We start from the raw sequence: 22,312 nt of genomic DNA on the forward strand, positions 1-22,312 counted from the left end.
CCGGCGGGGGGCGCAGGAGGAGCGTGGCGGGCTGAGCCCCGCGCTGCCGGAGCAGCAGCCGGCGCGCGTCGGGCGGCTCAGCTGGGGCCCGCAGCTTCTTCGCGGGCTGAAGCTCGGCGTGGAGGAACAGGGCGGGGTGGGTCCGGCCGTGCAGGAGGAGGGCGGCGTGGGGCTGGGGGTGCAGGAGCGGGGCGGCCGCGGTCACGAGCCCAGCCTGGGGGTAGTGTGGGGGCCGCCCGACGCCGCGGACTGGAGGCGCCCGGCGCGCTGGACGGGCTCTGCCGGCGGGCCGGTGGCGCAGGAGGAGGGCCTGGGGCCCCGCAGGCAGCAGCAGGAGAAGGGGGGAGGCGGCCCCGCAGTGCAGGAGCGCGGCGAGGCCCGTGCCGGGGTGCAGGAGCGCGGGGAGGGCAGCCCACGCAGGCTTCTGCGGCAGCCGGAGGAGCTGCCCGAGTTGGCGGACGGCTCGTGCCCGCACACGGAGGAGCTCGAAAGTTCGGACGAGCGCAGCTGGGAAAGCTGCAGGCACCTGGGCGGGGAGGCGGTGCTCCTAGGAGCATCCTCAGGGAGTGGGGACAGACCCGAGCTGCTGGGGAGAGCCAGGCCTGTAGGGCCCCAGGGGCCTGAAGGAGAAGGGCGCTTGGGGGTGCAGGAAGCAAATTGGCTGCCGGGGGTGCAAGAGGGCCAGGTAGTGAGGGCTGTTCAGGAAACATATCTGAACGGTAAAGGGTCCCCTGGGGGAGAGAGATTCCAAGAGGGACACAGGACCCGCAGGCGCAGACGGCGAAGACGGTGGTAATCTGCAAACTGCCTTGCTGGCATCAGGGTTGCTCTAGTGCCAAAAGTAATGCGGGAAAATGTAGGGGTTTGGGGAACAGAAGAACGCTGTGAACCTGACCTTTGGAAGCCATTGCTGGAGGGTAGGCTCTGGCCTGCAAGATCCTCTCTGCTACCTCAAGTCTGAGCATCCTCGAAGCTGTATCTGCCTGGGGACAGCTGAAAACTCAGGTAGGTAAGGCCAATTTTGTTACCAGCTGAAGTTGATGTGTTTAGAAGCACCTGAGAATGGGTTTCAAACGTCCCTTGTCCTCTCAGGTTGACCAACCTGGGAAGCATCCTCCTCCCCCCCACACACACACCTCATACAATTGTACGTAGCAGCAGCTGTAGTGGAGTAGTCACCTCTTTCAAGTCTAGACAGGCTGTGAAACCATTTGAATGGCTGCCTGGTATAGGCAGAGGGAAGAGAAGGTAGGATAGCCCCAGGGCTAGAGTTGCAGGGACTAAGTCATCCCCCTCCACCTGTCTGCTGGGGGAGGTAGGTGTGCCTCTCTGTGCAAGATGTTGTGCAACCTGCATCGCTGGCCTCCAGTCCTCCAGAAAGGGGAAATGGGCAGTGTTGCATTAGCCATTGCATTAGCCGTGCCTTATCTTGTAGTCCTGTTGGTCACGTGAGTGTCGCAGCCAGTAGTGACTTGGGCACGAGCCTGGCCTGAGCCTTGCCACACGGTTTTGTCACGGTTGATTATGCTGTGGGCGCAAAGCCAAGTTTGGGTAGAAGAGCGGAGAGCAACTGGTGAGGTCTTCGTTTCTGAATGGAATGGGAAAGGAAGATGGACCAGCGGCTGCTACCCAGGCCTTGACCTCACTCTGGAAGCTGGCAAATAGAAGCCTGTGATATCCTAGTAAGACCTCCTCACACTCTCACCTCAGACGCCTGGATCGTTCTTGGCGCCGCCTAGAAGTGAAGCGTACAGGCCAATGGCTAGATTTGACTTCTTGTTGACACATGAGCCCACCTCTTTCCTGGCCAGGTGGGCTAAGTTGACAGCTTACAGCCTCTGTCTTTCTTTCTCTAGCCTTGTCAAGAACTCTTGCATCTCCAGCTCACCAGTGGGATGGATTCAGAGTCTCAGATCTGTCACCGGGAATGTCTCTGCCCTAGCCCACCGTGCGCTTATGAGTCAGATGGACTCCCATACACAGTTCTGACCCGGCCTGGGTGGAGATAGGGTTCTCGTGTGGGGGCAGAAGAAGGGGTAGTGGTGCTGGAGGAGCCGGTTTGCCGACTCTGCAAACCCAACCCGTCTGTCAGCTTCATCTCTCTCAAACATTCAGACACCGGAAGTTTAGCTGCTGCGTCCATGGTGTCAAGCTCTCCTGGAATGACCAGAGTGGTTCTGGTTCACTGGTTTCTGTGGAGAGAATTCTGCTCTCAGCACATATATAAGCATACACCTTCACGGGACTGGTCTGCTCTAAAGTACTCCCTGGGCTTGCTGTGCCTAGGACTCTGTAAATGGCAACCAGTTAGTGACCTTTTAGAGTCTGGCTTCTTTGGAGCAGCATCCCTGTCTCACATCTCACCCGTGTAGTTGCAGGTATCATTGGTCCTTTCCCAGTCATTGTCAGGAGTCTCTTATGTGTGTGTCATTGTCTTTATATCCATTTCCCTGATTTGGTATTACAGGTACAGCTTCTTTGAATGATCGTGTTTGTCTTCGTGTGGATTTAGGCTTTTATTTCTCCCAGGTATATTCTTAGGGCTAGAAGGGATGGATTATATTGTAGGTGAGCATTTTAATCTTAAAGGAACTCCTAGACTTATCACATAACCCATATTTACACTTTCATAAACCAGTTAAAAATTAAGTAAAAATGTTTTTTAAACAAATGAGAAAATAATATTAAAATAAATAGCTGGCTTTGCTGACATGTACATGTAGGCCTTGGGACCTTGGGCCAGAAGCTCCTTGCAGGAGCCTAGGAGCTAAAACCCAGCAGGACCCAGCCCAGCTAACAAACAGCATCCCCCAAAAACTTCAACCCTCAAAACCTACCAGACAGGCTGGTTTTCAAAATGGTTGAACAATTTTCTACATCTACCATACATTGTCTTGTGGTATCTTTAACTTTAGGCATTCTGGGAGGTCTATAGTGTATGACTATGGCTATAATTAACACCCTTGAGTGACTAATGCTGGGTGTCTTTTCATGTGCTCGTTTGCCATCCGGGCATTTTTGGTTGGGTGTCTGTTCACATTGTTTACTCATCCTGCATCTTTTTCATATTGTTTTAAAGGAGTTGTAAAATAGATTCGTATTATAAATCTTATGAAATGCATAGTTTGCGTATGTTTTCTCGTAGTCTGTGGCTTTCGTTTTAGCTGTTCCCCCTTTCTCTCAGTTTCTCCCTTCGTTGTACTCTGCTGTTGTTTTGACTTTATTTTTGCACTGTGTGTGCGTGCGTGTGTATTACACCAGAGAAAAGCTTTTGGGAACCAGTGTTCTTTCATGATGTGGGTCCAGGAATCTAACTCAAGTGGTCAGGTGTGGTAAAAGTAACAAGTGAGTCATCTTGCTAGACCTTTTTATTTTTTTGTTTTTAGACAGGATCTTATGTATTTCAGACTGACTTCAAACTCCCTATGTAGCTGAGGGTGGCCTTGAACCAGTCAGATGCACATGTGGTCAGAGACAGCTGTCCAGAGTAGGTTCTCTCCGGCCACCTGTGGGATCTAGGAATTGAACTCAGATTGACTTTGAGTTCTCAGGCCTGCCTGGGTGCTGAAACTACAGATGAGTATCACAATGACTGACTTTTGAGTTGGTCCTTGAGTCCTGAAACCTCTTAAAACTGACTTAGTTCTAGCATATTTTAGCTTTTCTAGAGGTTCCACTTTCTTGGTAGTCTCCGGATCATTGACTAGCAAAAACAGTTTTATTTTTTCTTTCTGACCTCTGTGCTTGTAATCTGTTTCCTTTTCTTGCCTGTTCATAATAGCTATGTCATAATAGGTACCTCAGTTCTGATCCCTGAGGAAAACATTAAGTCCTTCACCATCAAGCATGCTTTTGCTTTGGTTTGTGTGTGTGTGTGTGTGTGTATGTGTGTATGTGTGTGTGTACAATACATCAGTTTGAAAACTCTCCTTCTGTTCCTGTTGGTGAGAGTTGTTTATTTGTTCTTTGTTTTCTGAGACACGGTTTCTCTGTGTAGCCTTGCTGTCCTGGACCAGGCTGGTCTGGAACTCAGAGATCCACCTACCTCGGCCTCCTGAATGCCTGGGTTAATCAGAATGGTTGGTTGTTGGACTTTAGGCCAGATGCTTTTTGTCAGTCAATGAAATTTCTGTTTTGATTTGTTAACATGAATCACATAATAGCATATATATGTACTCCTTGTATTTAGTTTGTTAAGCTTTGGGTTTTGTTTTTTTTCAGGTTGGGCATCTACAACCAGGCTGGCCTTGAACTTGCTAAAATAATCTGTATAGCCCTCCTGCCTCAGCCTCCTCTTCCCTAGTGCTGGGATTATAGGTATGCTCTCCACGCCTGGGTTGCTAAGCACTTTTGTGGAGTCAGGCATAGTGTTGCTTGCTGGCAGCTCTAGCACTCAGGATGGAGGTGAGAGGGCTGGGCCAACTCTGACTGTATGTGGAGCAATACCCTGTGTCCAAAAAGAATGTGTGTGTCTTTGCTTCAGAAAGCTTTTTTTGTATGACTGTGGCATTTATAGTATTTGCTTTTTACTTTCCATAGTCAAGTGATATTAGAGTAAGAAATAATGTGCTTTCATTTCTCCCCTCTTTGAAACGGCTATGTTACAGAACCCATACCACACTGATACTGGTTTGTTTAAACAAGCACCTTAACTTTTAAGGTACTTTGAGTAATAATAAAAAATAATGTAAATAGTTACTAGTGAGAGCAGGTACTCTCCTGGCCTGGTAAGTGCTCGGCACTGTTGCCTTCCTATCCTTCGGGTGGTCCTCTCCCCTGGTCTGGTCAGTTTCTTCATTCATGAGAGCCATGCTCAGCAGATTCTTAGGGGCCTTTGGCAGAAATCTCTGGGGCTGCTTCCTTCCTAGCACTCTGGATTGTAAACCCTGTGCCTTCCCTGGGGTTTCAGCTCATCTTCTAAACTTAGGACACTTTTTTCTCTTTCATCTTGATAAAGCTAGCTGCCCATTATTTTCTTTCTTCTTAGATTTTCTTTATTTTTGTGCGCATTGTGTTAGGGTTTTGGCAGCATGTCTGTATATGTACCACATATGTGTCTGGTGCCCAACAGGGGTCAAAAGGAAGCACCTGATCCCCTGGACAGACAACTGTGAGCTGCCCTGTGGTCCTCTGGAAGAGCAGCCAGTGCTCTTAAGTGCTGAGCCATTTTTCTAACCCCAACCCCTTTTACAAGAAAATTTAAATTTTTTTAAAATTTATTTTTTGAGACAGGGCCTTACCATGTATACCTGATTGGTTTGATATTCACTCTGTAGACCAGTCTAGCCTTGAACTCACAGAGATCTACCTGACCCTGCTTCCCAAGTGCTAGGATTAAAGGTGTCCACTACCATTTATAACTTTTAGGGTTTTTTTTTTTTAACTTATTTGACACAGTCAACTATGCAAAGAAAAGTGTACACAACTCCATACAAAGAACCACGCTCTCATATTACTAAACACAGCAGTGGCTAAAAAACAACTGTAGAGCAGCCTCCAGGATTTAATGCAAAAATATCCTGGATAGAAAGGTTTCAGGCTTCTAACCAAACCAGATCAGTATCAAACAGACTTTATTCTTCTCCTTCCTTCCTTCTTTCCTTCCTTCTTCCCTTCCTTCCTTCCTCCCTTCCTTCCTTCCTTTCTTTCATTTTGTTTTGTTTTTATGTTTGTTTTTTTGAGACAGGGTTTCTTTGTGTAGCCCTGGCTGTCCTGGAACTCACTCTGTAGACCAGGCTGGCCTCAAACTCAGAGATCTGCTTGCCTCTGATAGGATTAAAGGTGTGTACCACTACTGCCAGACTCTTTGTTTTCTTTCTTGACAGGGATGATACAATGGTCAGGAGATACAGCTCGTCATGGGGCTGGAAAAGGCATGGTAGCAGGCAGCTCCTTCCATGGTAGCAGGACTATATGGTATGGCTCACTCCTCATTTCAGCCCAGGAAGCAGAGAACACATGGGCTGGAGTCAGGGCTGTAAATCCCCCATTCCTCTAGCTACCCCCATCTAAAGCCCCATAGCTTACCCAAACAGCATCACTAGCTGGGGACAGTATACCAGAACACTTGAGTCTGTGGAGCCATTTCCTGTTCAAACCATACTTCCTCCCCCTTGATGGTTTTGGTAGCACACATCCTGTGTAGTATCCTGAAGAAGGAGCCCTTAATAGTGCCCACACCAGCCTATGCTTAGTTGATGGTTATATGAATATAGAGATTTGGTCAGAAACTGCTTCCCTTGCAAGTGTTGAGGGTGTGAGCCGCTGTGTTTCAGGTTTCATAGTTTGCACTTATGTTAGTTATTTAGCTCTCTGGCATTTGGGCATATGGTGAGGCAGTCTGTCCTGGCAGTAGGGCATGGCAGAGCAGTGCTTCGAATTTCCTGGAGGTAGGAAGGGAGGTAGACTGGAAGGGGCAGGTGTCAAAAGCACGTCCTCAGCGACCTGTTTCTTTTAGCCAGAGCCATGTCTTGCTAATGCCTCAGATCATGACTCAAATGATTAATTCATTGACCAGGTCAGACACCTCATGATCCAGTCACCTCTTGGTAGCACCAAAAGCTGGTGACCAAGCCTTGACCATGAGCCTTTCTGAGAACACTTCCTACCCACACCATAAGAGTGTTGAAGTTTAAAGTCATTCTAGTCCTTTGCTGCATGAAGGACTGTTGACACTCTACTGTCCGCCGGGCAGTGGTGGCACACACCTTTAATCCCAGCACCTGGGAGCCAGAGACAGGTGGATTTCTGAGTTCAAGGCCAGCCTGGTCTACAGAGTGAGTTCCAGGACAGCCAGGCTTATACAGAGAAACCCTGTCTCAAAACAAACAAACAAACAAAACAAAACAAAACAAAAACAAAAAAAAGGAAAGAAAGAAAAGAAACTCTACTGTCCCATTAGATAATCCACAATCCACAGCTCCCTAAAACATGTCTTCTTCCCAGAAAGCCTTAACTCCCTGAAACTTAAAAGTCATGTTAAAAAAAATGTGTTTTGAAAGGTCAGGATGAGTATGGGAATCTAATAAGGGAAAATTCTCAGAATAAATTTCTTTCGGCACTGTTAATTCCTTCTCCACTGATGTTAACCAGGCTTAGTATTTACAACTGTCTGAATGGTGACTAGGTCTGTAACTTATGCTGATTTTCATGATGTGAAGAGTAAATATTTTTAAAAAACTACCATGTCAACAATGGCAGCAGTATTTGAAAATGGATTGACTAGGCCAGGACAAATGGTTGCCATAATCATAGGTTTGTCTAGAGCTGTGGTTCTCAGCCCAAGTTCAAATCCATCTAAGGAGGCTTCAAGACTGCTTAGACCAATTTGATTAGACTCATACAAAATGGAATCCAATGTTGACATTTTCAAAACGCCCAGGTGATTTCAGTGCACAGCTGGACAAAGAACTAAGCTAAGAGAGCCTTGCTTATGGACCAGTGACAACAGCATCTCTCAAGAGCTTGTTATAAATTCAAACTCCTGGAGTCAACCTTTATCTTTGAATTCAGAACCTGCATTTGTGGCTTGAGTGTACATTAGGTTTAAAAGACAGTGGTCAGCCAGGCATGGCGGCAGATGCCTTTAATCTCGGTGCTTGGGAGGCAGAGGCAGGGCAGTCTCTTGAGTTTGAGGCCAACCTGGTCTACAAAGAAGAGTTCCAGGATAGTCAGGGCTACACAGAGAAACTCTATCTTAAAAACAACAATAACAACAACAACAAAACAGTAGCCTGAACTTAGAAATTCATGCTGTGAGCCTGCCTGCTATTCAGAATGGGTATGCTGTATGTCTCTGTGTCTCTCCCTCTGTCTCTCTCTCTCTCTCGTGTATATGATTTGTGTGTGTGAGTGTGGATGTGCACATGCTGTAGTACATGTGTGAAGAAAATTAAGGGACAACCCTAGTCCTCTCCTTCATTTTGTGACAGAGCCAGTGCTACCTTGCTGGCTTTAAAGTGGGGTTGTGTAGATTCATAGACAGATTCAGGTCCTTGCACTTTTGCAGGCATCTCCCTAGCCTACCTTCTGCTTTCTTAAGATGTGTGATTTTTTTTTTAAAGATTTATTTGTTTATTTATTATATATGAATACACTGTAGCTGTCTTCAGACACACCAGAAGAGGGCATCAGATCTCATTACAGATGGTTGTGAGCCACCATGTGGTTGCTGGGATTTGAACTCAGGACCTCTGGAAGTGCAGTCAGTACTCTTAACCACTGAGCCATCTCTCCAGCCCAAGATGTGTGATCTTAAAACACTACATGTGTGCGCACACACGCTATGATGACCCATGTACGGCCATCACAGGCTAGCTTGTGGAAGTTGATACTCTTCTTCCACTATGTTTCCTGGGAATCAAATTTAGGAGGCAGGCTTGGAGACAGGCATGAACCCAAAGGGCTGAGCCATCTCTATAGCCCAGTTTTTGATACTTTGTTTCCTTGGATTAAAAACAAAAACAGCCCATGTTCTTTTGTCAATACATTTTATCAGTGTGAGCATATTACTGAGAATTTTCTGTCTGAAATTTTGTTCTCCAGAGCCCGTTTTTTTCCCCTCCTCAGTTGCTTTTTTGTGTTTTGTTCTCTCCCAAGTTAGAGACTTTATTTGGTATTTGATAAATTTTTGTTGTCTGCTTCTAATCAAGGAAGAAGCTTGTGAGGCTGTGGTGCTGGGTGGCTTGTTGACCAGTTTATGTGATGACTTTGGAACAGGTAATTTATTAGAAATCTCTAGTTTGAGTGTCTTTATATCTTTCTTGGCTTGGTTGGAGTCTAGAAGACATCTCTTGTTTTGCCAGCAGGGAGCCCCCAGGTTTCTGGAGCAGGTATTGAAAGGAGCTGTGATCTTGACATTTCTGTGTGTTCTCCTTGTTTGCGGTGTGGCTCTCCCTGTTGTCAGCAATGCCTCCTGGGATGCTGTGCAGAGACCTAGTGTGTTTCTTTATGCAAATAAAAGGGTCTCTGCAGGGTAGTAGAGGGCTGGTCACTTGGGGTTTGGGTTGGGAAGGTAGACTAGAGGTATTATTAGTCCTTAAAGAGTTAACTAGTCACATTCTTGTATTTGAGCATTTCTAGCTTTCTCTTCCAACACCTCACCTCTTTTTGACACTGCCTTTTGTGGCCCAAGAACAAACAGTTGTTCTTCCTCACCTCTTGGTGTCTGTCCACTCCTGATGACTCCTCCTTTCATGCTTTGGGCCAAGCACGTCCCTTACCCAATCAGAATCTAAAGTTTGCTTGTGATCAAACAGGCAGGATGCAGTGGGATTTGAAGTACACTGACACTTTCACTATTCCCAGACTCTCTGGGGGCCTCAAGCCTACAGCAGTGACTGTGCTGCAGTTGCTGGGGCTTTGGTCTGAAGGGTGTGGGCAGTGACGTCGCGCGGTGAATGTTCTACAGCGCAGCTCTGGTGCATCCTTTGCTGCTGCTCCTTCCCTCACCCCTCTGCCAGGGCTCAACAATAGGCCACTTCAGCTCAAGGCTCTTGCTGAAGGAGTGGGGGTGGGCAAAGCTAGAGTCAGAAGTAGGCAGGGTGGCCAGCTGGTTGACTCTACCCTGCCCTGGAAGAGCTCTGGCAGTGGCTGACTGCACTATCCTCTTCCCCCCCAGGTCCCCCCCTTCCCCTGGAGCCAGTGATGGGTTTTGGTGCTATGAGGGTACCCTGGGCAGGGCAGTGGGTGAGAGATCTGCAAGTTGGTGTCTAAGTCCTGGTGCAAAAGTGTGCGTCACACATGGGTGGGAAACCTGGACAGCTATAGGCATTTGTCCTTGGTCACACATTGCTGGGGCATTGATAGGAGAAAGACAGAGATCCAGGAACATGATAGGATGCTGTGGATATGAATGTGCTTCTCTAGCTGGGGAGCACAAAACAACGTCATGGTCCTATCAAGACCTTCATGTGGGTGCTTAGCGCAGGCTGAGGAGGCAGCATCTCCTCTCTGTCTGAAGTTGAAGGGGGTGAACCCCCTTCATTCTTTTTTTCCCCTTCATTCTTAAGATGCTTCTATTCCTGTTTCTGTATCCCACTCTCCCTCTGGCACTTCATTCTTCCTTCCTTAGTTCCCCAATAAGATTGGAATGCCTTATAGATACAGGCATCCATCTGGTCGACCCATGTGGCATTCTGAGCCCAAATCTGGTTCCCTGTAGTCCAGTAAGAAGGCTGTTCTGTGAAGGCTGGTTCACACTCTCCTCTGCCTGAGTCGTCCTTGGGTAGTTTAGTGAGTCTGGGGCAAAAGTAATTGAAATGATTAATAGTCCCTCTTTCCATGAAGGGATCGTCTTCTCTGGATTGAAAACAGTGAGGAGCAATAGGGCCTGGTGGTACACACTTTTAATCCCAGTAATTGGAAGGTCAAGACAGGCAGAGTTCAAGGCCAGTGAGGGCTACATCATGGTAGGGGGAAAGTGGGGAAAGCCAAGGCAAGGAGAGGGTGATCTGACTTGTTCCTAGTATCCACTGAGCAGCCAAATTGCAGCAGTTCATGGGGAAAGAGGCTACCTTTCTCCATTGTCTGTCACAAAGACTGAAGTCCTTTTTGACTCACTCTTGTTGGATTCTGGCTATTTTACAAGGCACTAGCCACATTAGAAGCCTGTGCTAATGGCTATCACAGTAGAATTATGCACTTACCAAAAGAGTTACACAAATAGCAACTCTTTAAGGACTGGAATATAATATTTTTTATGTGTTATGGGCGTTTTCACCTGAAAGTATGTCTATGTACAGTGCACCACATGAGTGCAGTGCCCACAGAGACCAGAAGGGGGAGTCATAATCCTGGGAGCTGGAGTTAGAGGCAACATTGTAAGCTCATGTAGGTGCTGGGAATTGAACCTTGGTCCTTTGGAAGAGCAGCCAGTACTTTTAACCACCATCTTTCTAGCCCCATGATGAATAATTTCTAAAAATATTTTTGGCTCTTCCATGAGAGTATTTCTTCTTTTAGTTATATGTATTCCTTTAACAACCGGGGGCATTGGTAGAAGCAACTGTTTGAGGATAAAAAATGGGAGCTTAGAGAAACGATCGCGTTTGATTAGAGTCTTAAAGATTTATAGGGATTCATCTTGAAGGCCAGGAGACAGGTATAACAAAGACCTTTTCGGTGTAGGTAGGAGGAGTGCTGAAGAGGTTTAAAGTGATGATTGGGTGGTGGCCTGGGGGAAGGAGGAGTCTCGGCTGCTGGTGAGGATGTGGCTCTGGCCTGGGGTGGTTTGTGCTGTTTGCCCCTGGGATGCTGGGCAGGTATTGGAGTAGCTACCAGTCAGGAATAGTAGTGGGCATCCCCAGCAGGAGTTACCAGAGGGTGGTGCACTAAGCTGGGACATGCAGATTGTGGTACCAGTGCAGCATCCTGCTGGAACTGCTCTGTAAATCCTGACAGGAGTAGAGACCTAAGAACGAGGAATCGGACCCCAGGGAGTTAATCATTCTTTGAGAATAGAAGGAATGGTTCGGTCTGAAGTCTTTAGAAATAGCAGTTGATAGGGAAGGGAGTGCCATTTTCTTTTGGGATGTGGCCTGTGGTAGATGGCCTGTGCTCCAATGGATAGCCTCAGACCCATGAGCACATGGGCGTCATTGGATTCAGTGAGTTATAAAAAAAAAAACAGAAAATGACAGAAATAAAAGAAATACAGCAGCTCAAAGAGTGAATGGTGCTCAAAAAAGGATGTAGTGATTATAAAGACAGACCAGCTTAAAGGTAGGAATGCTGTTTATGTTTGAATATCATGTCTGCTTTAAAATGTCTCTAAGCATGATTTCATTAATCAGATTTCAAGTAAAACATTTTTTTTTTAAATACAAGGATGATGATGACGAGGTTTCAGGCTAGTCTTGGTCTGTAGGCCCAGTGTCCCTAGGGAAAACAGCTCAGCCTGGCCCAACCACAGGACCTCAGCTAGTCAGCTCCTTGGGAGTGAGTGGGCCCCTTGTCCTGAAGAGGGAGAGGGTGTGGGCAGCCATGGTGTGCCTCTGAATCACTCCCTTCTCTTCCTTGGCCTCTGGCCAGCTGCCTCCTCAGACCAGTGATGTCATACCACGCTGACCTGAAGGTGTGGGGTTGCTTGGTACAGTTCCCTCTGGGACGAGGTCTTGAGGGGAACCAGCCTGGCCTTGGTCCAGAAGCTTGGGCCCTGCATACATAGAGGTGAGCTGAGCAGGCCCGACTTGGTGGGGTTCATATGAGAGGTAAGATAATCCTATGTCTGTGGTTTGGCGAGGCTGTGACCTCCACTTCTTTGCCAAGATGTTATTCCTCTGTGCTTACCAGAGAAGAGAAGCTTGCTTGTTAGGTTGGCATATATTCCCAAGAATATGGTAGATTGCTTTGGAGGGAAAAAATCTTGGCTGGAAGTTGCTTGTCACATCTACTTCTCTGTGGGAATTTGTGACTTCACTGTTGCTGTTGGAGAGGGAAGGTGGGCTGGCGCCTTGTAGTTGTGTAGTGTGGAGAGTTCAAGGGGAGAGTGACATACAGGGCAGCTGCTTATATGGACTAGGTCCCCAGATCCCAGAGCTGGTTTGGGTTCTGTGGATTTCATGACAGTATGGGGTTGGAGGTGAGCGGGGGGGGGGGGAACAGGAATGGGGAATGATTTTGAGCCTTCATTCAGCCTGCCAGGGCAAAATGGGATGGGCGAGTCCCATGCCTCCTCACCAACCTGCTGGCTTTGGATCCTTGTAGCTGTTTTGAAGACTAGTTTCTGTCATTGCCATGGCAAGATACCAAGACTTGCATATAGACTAGAACCCAGGACCTGGCAGAGCCCTCTCCCTGCCATAGCTGTTTCACGATGGGCTGTGTGAAGAGAAAGCCTGCTGGGAACTCAAAGTGCCCTCCCAGAATCCCTTTTTTCTGGCTTGGGATAATGGCAGAAGTTTCTAGACCTCTTTGCTCTGCCCTGTCCCAGGAAGGGGGAGTGCTCAGAGCTCAGCTGAGCTCTAAATACTAGTTGAATGGAGTCAGAGGATGTCTCTGATGCCATAGGAATGAGAGGGTGCATGGTGTGTGTGTGTGTGTGTGTGTGTGTGTGTGTGTGTGTGTGTTACCTTAGGGCCCTGAGGGTTGGAGGAAGAGAAAAGCCTATTCAGGGGCACTCCCTGGCTGGCCATAACCTCACGCCAGCCAGGGCTCAGAGATGCAACCTTTTCCCGCATTTGTTGAAGTGACTTCTCCGGCGGCAGTCTAGGCTCTCCAATTCTGAAGTCAGAGTCTGGCCCCAGTACACTGGTTTGCCTAACTCTCTCAGTCCCAGGCTCAGTGCTGTCTTGAGAGGAAGGAGAGGTCCAGCTCTGGATAGATGAGGGCAATGGGCCAGGCTGGGTCTGTCAGCCTGCCTATGAGGGTGGGGGTGGGGGTGTGGCTTCCATGAGGAGTGGGTTAGGGAGCTACCAGTTAGAACTTGTAGGCATGCCCAGCAGGTTGGGGCCAAGTGTTCTTGGAGCTGAGTAGTGCTGAGGGTAATCGAGGAAGATGTTTGAGTTGCTAGGAGGGGCTCGGTGAAGTAGGAGACAAGCTTCGGTGGCTTCTTAGATGACCCTCATATTGTATTATTGAGCATCAGAGTGTTTGGATCTCAGAGGTCCTATTTGGTGGCCCTGGAGCTTCAGTCCTGGAGGTGACCTGAGAGAAGCAGAGGTTCTGAAATCAGAGTGGGTGGAGCCTCTGCTCTGGCTCCCTAAGGGTCGCGGCTGGCACTGCTCGCCGCGGTTAGGTGCCTGAAGGACAGACACCTCTACACTGAGGAAAATAAAAGCTAGGGAGGGGGCTAAGGGTTGGGGAGGGGATGCCCATAAGCTCAACCCGAGGGGAGAATGTGGTAATCTGCTGGTTGTGAACCTGAGCCCTTAGAATTCATGCAGGTGCCAGGATTGGAGCCTTTCCAGCCTAGGCGCTTTAGCAGCCCCTCCCCTCCTGAAGGATGCTCGAGGCCCGCCTGCCCCCCCCCTCCCGACGCAGGGCAGTGACGCTGCGGGTGCTGCCGCTGCCGGTGCTGGTGGAGGGGCGGGGGCTGCGGGCAGCACCGCTTTCCTCCCTGCCCCAGTGGTGGGACTTCGGGCCCAATGGGGGAGAGATCTTCTTACCAGCGCCTGGCTAGGGGCGAGGAGGGACAGCAGGTAATGGGGATAGCGACGTGGGGCTCAGGCTTCGTCATCTGCTGGTAATTTGTCGGCCCAGCTCTGCTCTCTGCAGCAGGGGCTTCTTAAGAGTCCAGGGTGCTTGTGCTTTTTTTTTCCTCCCCGTCCCACCCCCAATCCCTAGATCTCTGGGACCAGGAGGCTGGATGCAGAGTGGTGTGTGTGTTGGATATGTCTGAGGTGATGGTGGTGGTGAATTATTGATGCTGGTATCTGACTCAGTAAGCATGGGTCCCTAGGGGCCCAAATAAGCTGCCTTTTAGGCTCTCGGCAGTGCAGGTTAGGGGCCTAGGACACACAACTAGTATTCAGGTTCACTCTGTTGTGGGAAGAAGCTGTGTCTTTGGGAGTCTGTCTCATTAATTGGCCCGTTGAGTATGTGTATCAACCTAAATATCCTTGTGTGCTTTTGAAAAAGGCACTGTATTCACAGGGCTGCTTGCTTCCCTTTGGAGATGGAGCACTTTCTTTCCTAGCCTCGAGAGGGCAGCAGCTGGCAGGAGACAGGGGAATGTGCCTGGGAATTGAGAGGCCGAAAGGTCAAGGCTGTTTTCCCTGGGGGGAAAGAGGTCCAGGGACTGACCCGGCTTCCAGCCCTGCAGCATATGTTGCCTGAGTTGGGGTTAGCTGCCTGGTCATCTTATTTAGACATCTGGGGGATCAGACATGGGGTTCTAGTGGATTTGAGGCATGCCTTTCTGGGGTACCTAGAATTTATAAATTGGCCAACCTTATCAGCCCCAGCTTGCAGTAGAGGTAATCAACTTGATTAATTTGCCAATAACTGCAGGCTCCTAGGTCTGATGGGTAGGCTGTAGCCCCCTCCAGTTTGAGGGTGTGGTCAGATAACCTGTGGAGAAAGGCAGTGTCCATGAATCCTGAGGAGTCTGACCTTAGCTTTGACCTCAGTCCTCACACTGATTATATGCTGAGCCTTGAAAAAAGGCTGTACTTGACAATCCACAGTCTTTGTATGAATAATGTCAGTGGGGAAGGGCTGTTGCTGGGAGCCCCCCCCCAATTAGAATAGGAAATGGTTGTCCTTCCAAGTAGGGAGTTCAAATTCTAGAAGAGATCCTGGAAAGAGAGTCTGGGATGCTGACTCCCCAAAACTCTCAACCTCAGCTGCCTCCCCCATGAGCCAGCTGTGGCTCCCTGAGCCGGCAGCCAGCTGGATAGTGACGGACAAGAGAGCTGTATACCAGGAACAGGGCCACTTAGACATGGCTGGGGGTGGGGAGTGGGGATCTGGGGAGCAGAAGAAAACTTCCTGCAGCTGTCAGGTGTATCTGCAGGCTGTAACAAGGGGGGGTGGGTAGAGCAGCTGGCACTTTTGAGGGGCAGAGGGACCATTTGTTAGCTGTAAGAGTATGGGGGCACACAGAAGCTGGATGGAGTGCCTTCAGATCCTGTAGACTAAGGCTGCTATATGTATTGGGTACTGTACATGATATGTATCCAACGGCCTGATCTCCTATAGCTTTGAGGCAGGAGTATCCCAGCAGAGAGCTTAGGACACGTTTGTTTATTTAGGGGGAGTTTTGCATCTTTGCCAGCTAATCTGGGGAGTATGCACCCTAGTTGTTGTGGGCAGTACACAAGGCAATCCCAGAGGAGGGGTGGAGATTCCCCCCCCCCCAGCTCTTGGCTGGATTGTCCCACTCTGGCAGGCTGCCTGCCTCCTATTTCCGTCGGGCACCAGGGTAACAGGGCCACATTAGCGTCTGAGCCAGGAGACACCCAGCCAAGGTTGGGACGTGTATGGGGGAGGGTCTCTGAGGTATCTGTCTACAGAATCCCAGAAAGACTCCCATAGATCCAGAAAAGCCTTTAGGGGGCTTGTAGCCCCTTTTTATATGTGCTGTTTGATTGACAGCCCCCAGAGATCCCAGGGCTTCTCTGCACCCATGAGGGTTGCAGTGGAAGCTAGAGACAGGGAGCCTTGTGTGGGGGGAGTCAGCAGGGCCAGCGCTGGGAAGAAGAGTGCCCCCCCCCCATTCCTGCTGTCCTCTTGGCTGAGATTCAGAACGGTCTTTTTTCAGCCAGTGTCAGAGCCGCTCAGCTGGGGAGGGAGGGAAGGAGGACAGACGGGCAAGCAGGCGGTGGGGGAAGCCCGGGAGTAGGACCAGAGCTGTGAGCACTGCACTGGAGAAAGGACAGAGGACCCAGCCTGCGACCAGCTGTGGAAACCCAGCCGGGCTTGCGGGGGAGCAGACCCACCACTCCATTCTTCTTCCCTGTTTCCTACTTCTGTGTGGGATCTGGGGGATTTCTAGGACAGGTTTCCCCCCCCCCCCACCTTCTGGGCAGAGCATAAAACTCAGGAGCTAGGGCCCTTGCCTGCCCACTTTAGAACTAGGCCATAGCTCCTGTGACTTAGAGTCGTGAGTTTGTGGAGATGCCAGCAGCCCGTCGATTTCCTGGGCTTGAGCTCTCCTTCCCTCTCCTGGCCAGACTGCGGCGACGGCTGTACACAGTGAGTGGGGGTCTGGGGGTGGGAAATGGACTGGCTCTGGACAGAGTTAGCCCCTCAGTAGCGGCACTGTACAGAGGGGCAAGGAGTAGGCAGGACTGAGGGGCACCTTCCTGAGGTCTGTGGGTTGGAGTGCTTTTCCTTTCTGTAGGCTGCATTCATCCTTGGGGGGGGGTGTCTCTGGATGGTCAGGCTAGTGAATGCTTACATGCAGGCCATTGAGCCTTGTGTGTCACACACAGCTGGTGTAGATTCCACACCAGCTATGGGCCACACACACAGCATCGGTGACTGCCTGAGCTAGAGGTCACTGCTCTAGTGCCTGTGCTTCACAATGATACCTGGGCTGGAGGGTGACTTAGGGAGGTCACTGCAGCCTTAGCAGTAGGAACAGGACTAGAACCCCACCTGACTCCTTTTTCTTCACCAGGATCCCAGTGTTCTTCCTAGGCTTCATATCTCTCCTTCCCCATAGCAGCCCTGTTTCTGGGTTGGGGAGCAGGGAGGGAAGCTGAGCAGAGAGGTTTCTTACCTGATCAATCAGGGAAGAGAAACAGGCTGCGCTGTGCTTTCTTAGTAGCATCAGGAGAAGGGCCTCTGCGTTTCACTGCACACTCCCTGTCCAGGATAAGTTTTTGAGCTGTTACCTGGAGTCAGAAGAAGGGAACGGGGAGCCTGGAGCCTAGGGCTTGAGGAGGTGGGAAGGGAGGGAAGCCTTCGGGCTGCGTGTCCTGATGGGGGTCAGTAGCCCCTCATCTGGAAGCCATGCCACATAGCCAGTGGGTTCACTTTGCTCCAAGGCCAAGGCAGTGAACGGTGGAGCCTGGCCAGTGAGTTCACTACACACCTTAGGGCTTTACTCAGGAAGAGTGGTGACTGACACACTTTGTTTGCAAACAGATGGTTTTGTGGAGGATAAGAGTCAGTACAGCTCATGCTTAGAACTGGCATAGTAACTACAGCCTTTTCAGTTTTATTTTATTTTATCTATATGGGTGCCTGCATGTATGTCTTTGCACATTGTGTACGGTGCCTGAAGAAGCCAGAAGAGGGAGTCAGATCACCTGGAACCCCAGGTGATTTTGAGCTGCCCTGTAGGTGCTGTGAGTTGGATCTGGGTCTTCTGGAAGAATCTTAACCTCCGAGCCATCTCTCTAGCCCCATAACTCTGGTTTTGAAGTATCAATACATTATTTTTGTTGCCCTTCACAAAATTAATAGAAATGTTACATACTAAGTATATGTAGAGTCAGTAAACATGGTGTCAACTAATAATATTGGAGAGATAAAAGGGAAGTCGTTTGTAGCATTTATGTATTTTGTCATTTACTGGCTGAAGTAGGAAAGATCGGGGACACTCAGACCTCAGTGGAGCCACTGATGATGGTTCAACATAATAATGGCAGATTCTTCATTAATGTTTCTCATCCAGATAGTGAACTCTTGCCATGTTCCAAGTAAAGTAGACTTTTCCTCAGTTTACATGGTAGTTTACACAGTTCAAGGAAAATCGGGTCCCGTTGAAACTACAAAAGTATTTTCTTGTTTAAATGTAAAATGGAATCTAAGTCTCTGGATTCTGATTATTCTAACAGTTTTTACCTGCATGAAAAGTTGTATGGAATTTGTATGTTCAGTTCTGTCCCGTGTGTTCCAAAATAACTAATGTTCATATGCCCCCTACAACCTGCTGTCACTAGCCCCCTCCATACATGTGCACCATGACAAGCACACACACCCTCTCTCGGGATGGTTGCACAGTCCTTAGGAAAGCTCAGCTTACTGTTTGGAAGCCCCCCCACCAGCCCAGCTGCCTGCCTCACAATCCTTGGTTGAAGAGCCAGGTTTTGAACCAAGGGTTTATCATTCTCATTTGTAACTCTTTGTGCTGTGCTGAGCTGCCTGGGAAAGTCTGAGCCCCTGGCACTGTGTTGGCAGGACCACTGGGAATTGTAGGAGCAGGAGGCTCATGCTGGGCCTGGGTGGTGTGTGCCTGATCTTACTGCATCTGTGTTGAGAGCACACTATTTTCAGGAGAGGGTAACCTGTTCTGGGCTCATCTCAGCTGCTCCGACTCAGCTGTTTTAGGTAGCAAGAAAGTGCTCTGAATGTTATAGGATGTGGGTGAGCCAAGGGCATGGATGGGCAAGTCTGCCATCTGCTCACATCCCGTGGTCCCTCAGCTATTCTTTCATTTCTACAGAGGCTGGGGAGCAGCAGCATGCAGCCGGAGGAGGGGACAGGCTGGCTGCTGGAGCTGCTGTCCGAGGTGCAGCTACAACAGTATTTCCTGAGGCTTCGGGATGACCTCAACATTACCCGCCTGTCTCATTTTGAATACGTCAAAAATGAAGACCTGGAAAAGATTGGCATGGGCCGGCCTGGTAGGTAGCCCACAGGCTTTGTGTTCTCCCCTGACCATTTGCCTCATTTGTATTCATCGTGGCTCAGCACAAGAAGAATCTCTTCGTCATGGCAACTGAGGGCTTTACCAGCTTCTGACCTGAGATGAGTGGGAGGCGTGAGGAGAGTGCTGCTCACAGGGTGCCCAGGGGATGGTTTGTAGTTGAATGTGAATGTGAATTGGAATTGAGGAGAATGGCATCTTAGAGCTGTGGCCACCAGAGTTAATTTCGTGCACCTTTTTTGGTTTTCTCCCCAGGTACTGGGTATTGAATTTAGGGCCTAACCTGTGCCACCTGGGTGTTCTACCAGTGAGCACACCCCAAGCCTCCCTGCCTCCACCCCTTTTTAAAGAGACACTGGGAATTGACCCTAGGACTTTTCAAGTGCCAGGCAAGGGCTCCAAGGGCTCCACTACTTTAGCTCTGGCCCATCTTTTCTGCACTTTGTGGTTTTGAGACAGAATGTCAGTAAGTTACCCAGGGTAGCCTTGAACCCTCTATTGCTCTGGAAGACCATGGACTTAACCTCCTGTCTCAGCCTCCCTGATAGCTGGGGTTGCAGGCCTGTGCTACCAGGTCTGCTCTCTAGTCCTTCCCCCTTGGTGTTTGATGGGATATCTGTGGGATGCATTTCCTGTGTCTCTTTTGTTTCATTCTGAACACCAGTGGGGTTAATGCCATGAGATGGGGCTAGAGAGATGGCCCAGTGGTTAAAAGCGTGTATTGTTCACTTATAGAGGACCCTGGTTTGGTTCCCAAATCTAAATCAGGTAGCTTATAACTGCCTGTAGCTGCAGGGGTCTGACAGCTCTTCTCATCTCCATGGGCATCCTCATACATACACTGACACACACACAATACATAACAATAAAAAAAATCCTTTAAAGAACATCTTTCCAGCTGCTAACACACTGATACTTTAATCTTTCGCTTCTTTCTAAACTAAAACTAGCAGTTACCATCTAGAAGTGAGAAATTTATCAGGAGATGTGGGTAGAGCTCTCTTGTTAAGAGGTGTTTACTTAACATCTGTGAAGTTCTGGGTTTAATTCCCAGCACCAAAACACAAACATCTCAAGAGGTGGAGGCAGAGGATCAGTAGTTCAAAGTCATCAGCTATGTAACAAAGTCATCCAGCCTGGGCTACAATGGACTGTCTCAAAAAAGCCATAATCAGACACCTTAGTGTGTCCAACTCAAGATAGCCAAATGTTTTACAAGCTTAAAAAAAAAAAGACAATAACTTATGCTACTTTTGCTTAGATAGTTGGTTTCTGTCCTAGTTAGGGGCACCATAGCTGTATGAAACACCATGAGCAAAGCAGCTTGTTGAGGAAAGGGTTTATCTAGTTTACACTTTCACATCGCTGTTCATGAAGGAAGTCAGGACAGGAGCTCTCAATAGGACAGGAACCTGGAGGCAGGAGCTAGTGCAGAACCCATGGAGGGTGCTGCTCACTGGCTTGCTCATGATTTGCTCAGCCTGTTTTCTTATAGAACCTAAGGCCACCAGCCCAGGGATGGTACCACTCACAATGGGCTGGGTCCTTCCCCATCAATCACTAATTAAGAAAATCCCCTACAGGCTTGTGTACAGTCTTATGGAGGCTTTTTCTCAATTGAGGTTCTTTTTCTGATGACTCTAGCTTGTGTCACATTGGCATAAACGAGCCAGCAGTGTCTGATGTCAGTGTAAGAAAATTATATGAGAAGGAAACCTTAGAATGGAGACAATTGTGTGTTTCCTTACCTGAGTTGTCTGGAGAGTTGGCGAGGTACTTGGCCACTACAGCTGTTGAGTTTTGATGAATAAACACCTCCAGCCAGTTTGAGAGTCGTCCAGAGGTAGAATGTAGAGATTGGGTGAATGAAACTCCTAGTTGGCAACTGATTCCGTTGGTGGCATTGGGTTGAGCAGTATCTAGTGGTGGGCCTATCCCAGGAACTGAGGGAGCCAGTCAGGTGGACAGCAGCCTCCTTGGGAGGGTATGTGAGCTGTCTGACAGCCCTCGGTTCACTTTCCCTCCTTGCAGGCCAGAGGCGGCTGTGGGAGGCTGTGAAGAGGAGGAAGGCCATGTGCAAACGCAAGTCATGGATGAGCAAGGTGTGTGGGTAGGCTGTGAGGGCTGGAGGGGTGGGAGGGGCAGCCCAAGGGCCTTACACTGCTGCCAGGCCCAGGAGCCTTCTCGTGTTGCCCAGAGGTATAATCTCACCGATTCCCTCACACTTGGTAGAGACCTCCCTCCTCCAGGCTCTTATCTGGCAGGGCACTTGTGGTGCTGCCTGGCTAAGTGTTTGTCTCCGCCACAGACAGACACGTGAGTGGCCTGTGTGCTGAAAGGGTTTCACAGCCTCTCTGTGCAGGAGCTGGGACTTGTTGACAAGTGTTTCTTCCTCTGAGTGTCGGGCCAGTGTCCAGAAAGTGGTAGCGGGGACTGTCTGGACGTCTTTGTCTTGTTCTGTCTGCCCCCTAACACTCCCCCCATGCTCCCCGGTCTTCAGGTTCCTTTAGTCAACTGGCTCTGCTGACAGCTTCCTTCCCCACAGCTTCCCCACACCCACCCCCATCCTAATTTGGGTCTGTGGTGTTGTGAGTCCCTGATCTGACTCAGTGGAACTTTGCCCATTGTCTGGAAGACAATGAGAGAGGAAGTGAGCCAGCCAGGGCCTCCCTCCCTACTTCTGGCCTCAGAACTAGGGTGAGGGGTGAGCAGGGCAGAACAGCAGGACCAGGATTGGGCGCTAGAGATTTTCTGGCTGCAGTCTGGCAAAGGGGCTGTCTCTTGAGAGCCTGTGGCCTTTTCTGGGGACACAGTCCTGGTCCATTGCCCAGGTCTTAGCAAAGGCTGAATGTGTTGAGACTTATTGACAGTAGAGAAAAGCAGTGTGGGATTTTTGGATCAAGTCCCCAGCCCATAGTAGGTCTGATCGGTGGTCCTGTCTAAGATTGTCATGCCTTCAGTAACCCAACATTGGCTCCATTACCCAGCTTACCATGCAGGACTGTGGAAAGGGTCCCTCTTGGCTGCAGTAGCTAAGGTAGATCTTGTAAGTTGAATGTTATTGGCAAATATTACGAGTTCAGTTACTGGGAGGAGGGGACAGAGTCCAAAAAGGTCCTCAGATTTGAGCTGCCCCTTAGTGTTTGATTTCGGAACAAGGGGCTGAAGTGCATATTTTACACACCAAAGCAAACCTGGCCTCCAGGTTCCCAGCATCCCTCAGTCCCTGCCTGGCATACCTTGCTCCCCAACCCTGGCTACCATCCCCCAGAG

General features: G+C 49.3%; 1 protein-coding gene across 1 annotated transcript in view; it reads left to right on the forward strand.

The window, feature by feature from the left end:
* Positions 1-408: 408 nt before the first annotated feature.
* Tnk2 (tyrosine kinase non receptor 2) overlaps positions 409-22,312 on the forward strand; it is a gene marked incomplete at its 3' end in the record, with an annotated part of 35,559 nt that continues 13,655 nt past the window's right edge. The window contains exons 1-3 of the mRNA XM_028789387.1: positions 409-1,005; positions 18,836-19,016; positions 21,071-21,141. Of these exons, the coding sequence (XP_028645220.1) occupies positions 18,854-19,016; positions 21,071-21,141 (234 nt within the window). The remainder of the gene's footprint in view (positions 1,006-18,835; positions 19,017-21,070; positions 21,142-22,312) is intronic.

This window comes from Grammomys surdaster, unplaced genomic scaffold (genome assembly GCF_004785775.1).
Source record: "Grammomys surdaster isolate TR1022 unplaced genomic scaffold, NIH_TR_1.0 125821, whole genome shotgun sequence".
In the NCBI taxonomy this organism is placed as follows: domain Eukaryota; kingdom Metazoa; phylum Chordata; class Mammalia; order Rodentia; family Muridae; genus Grammomys; species Grammomys surdaster.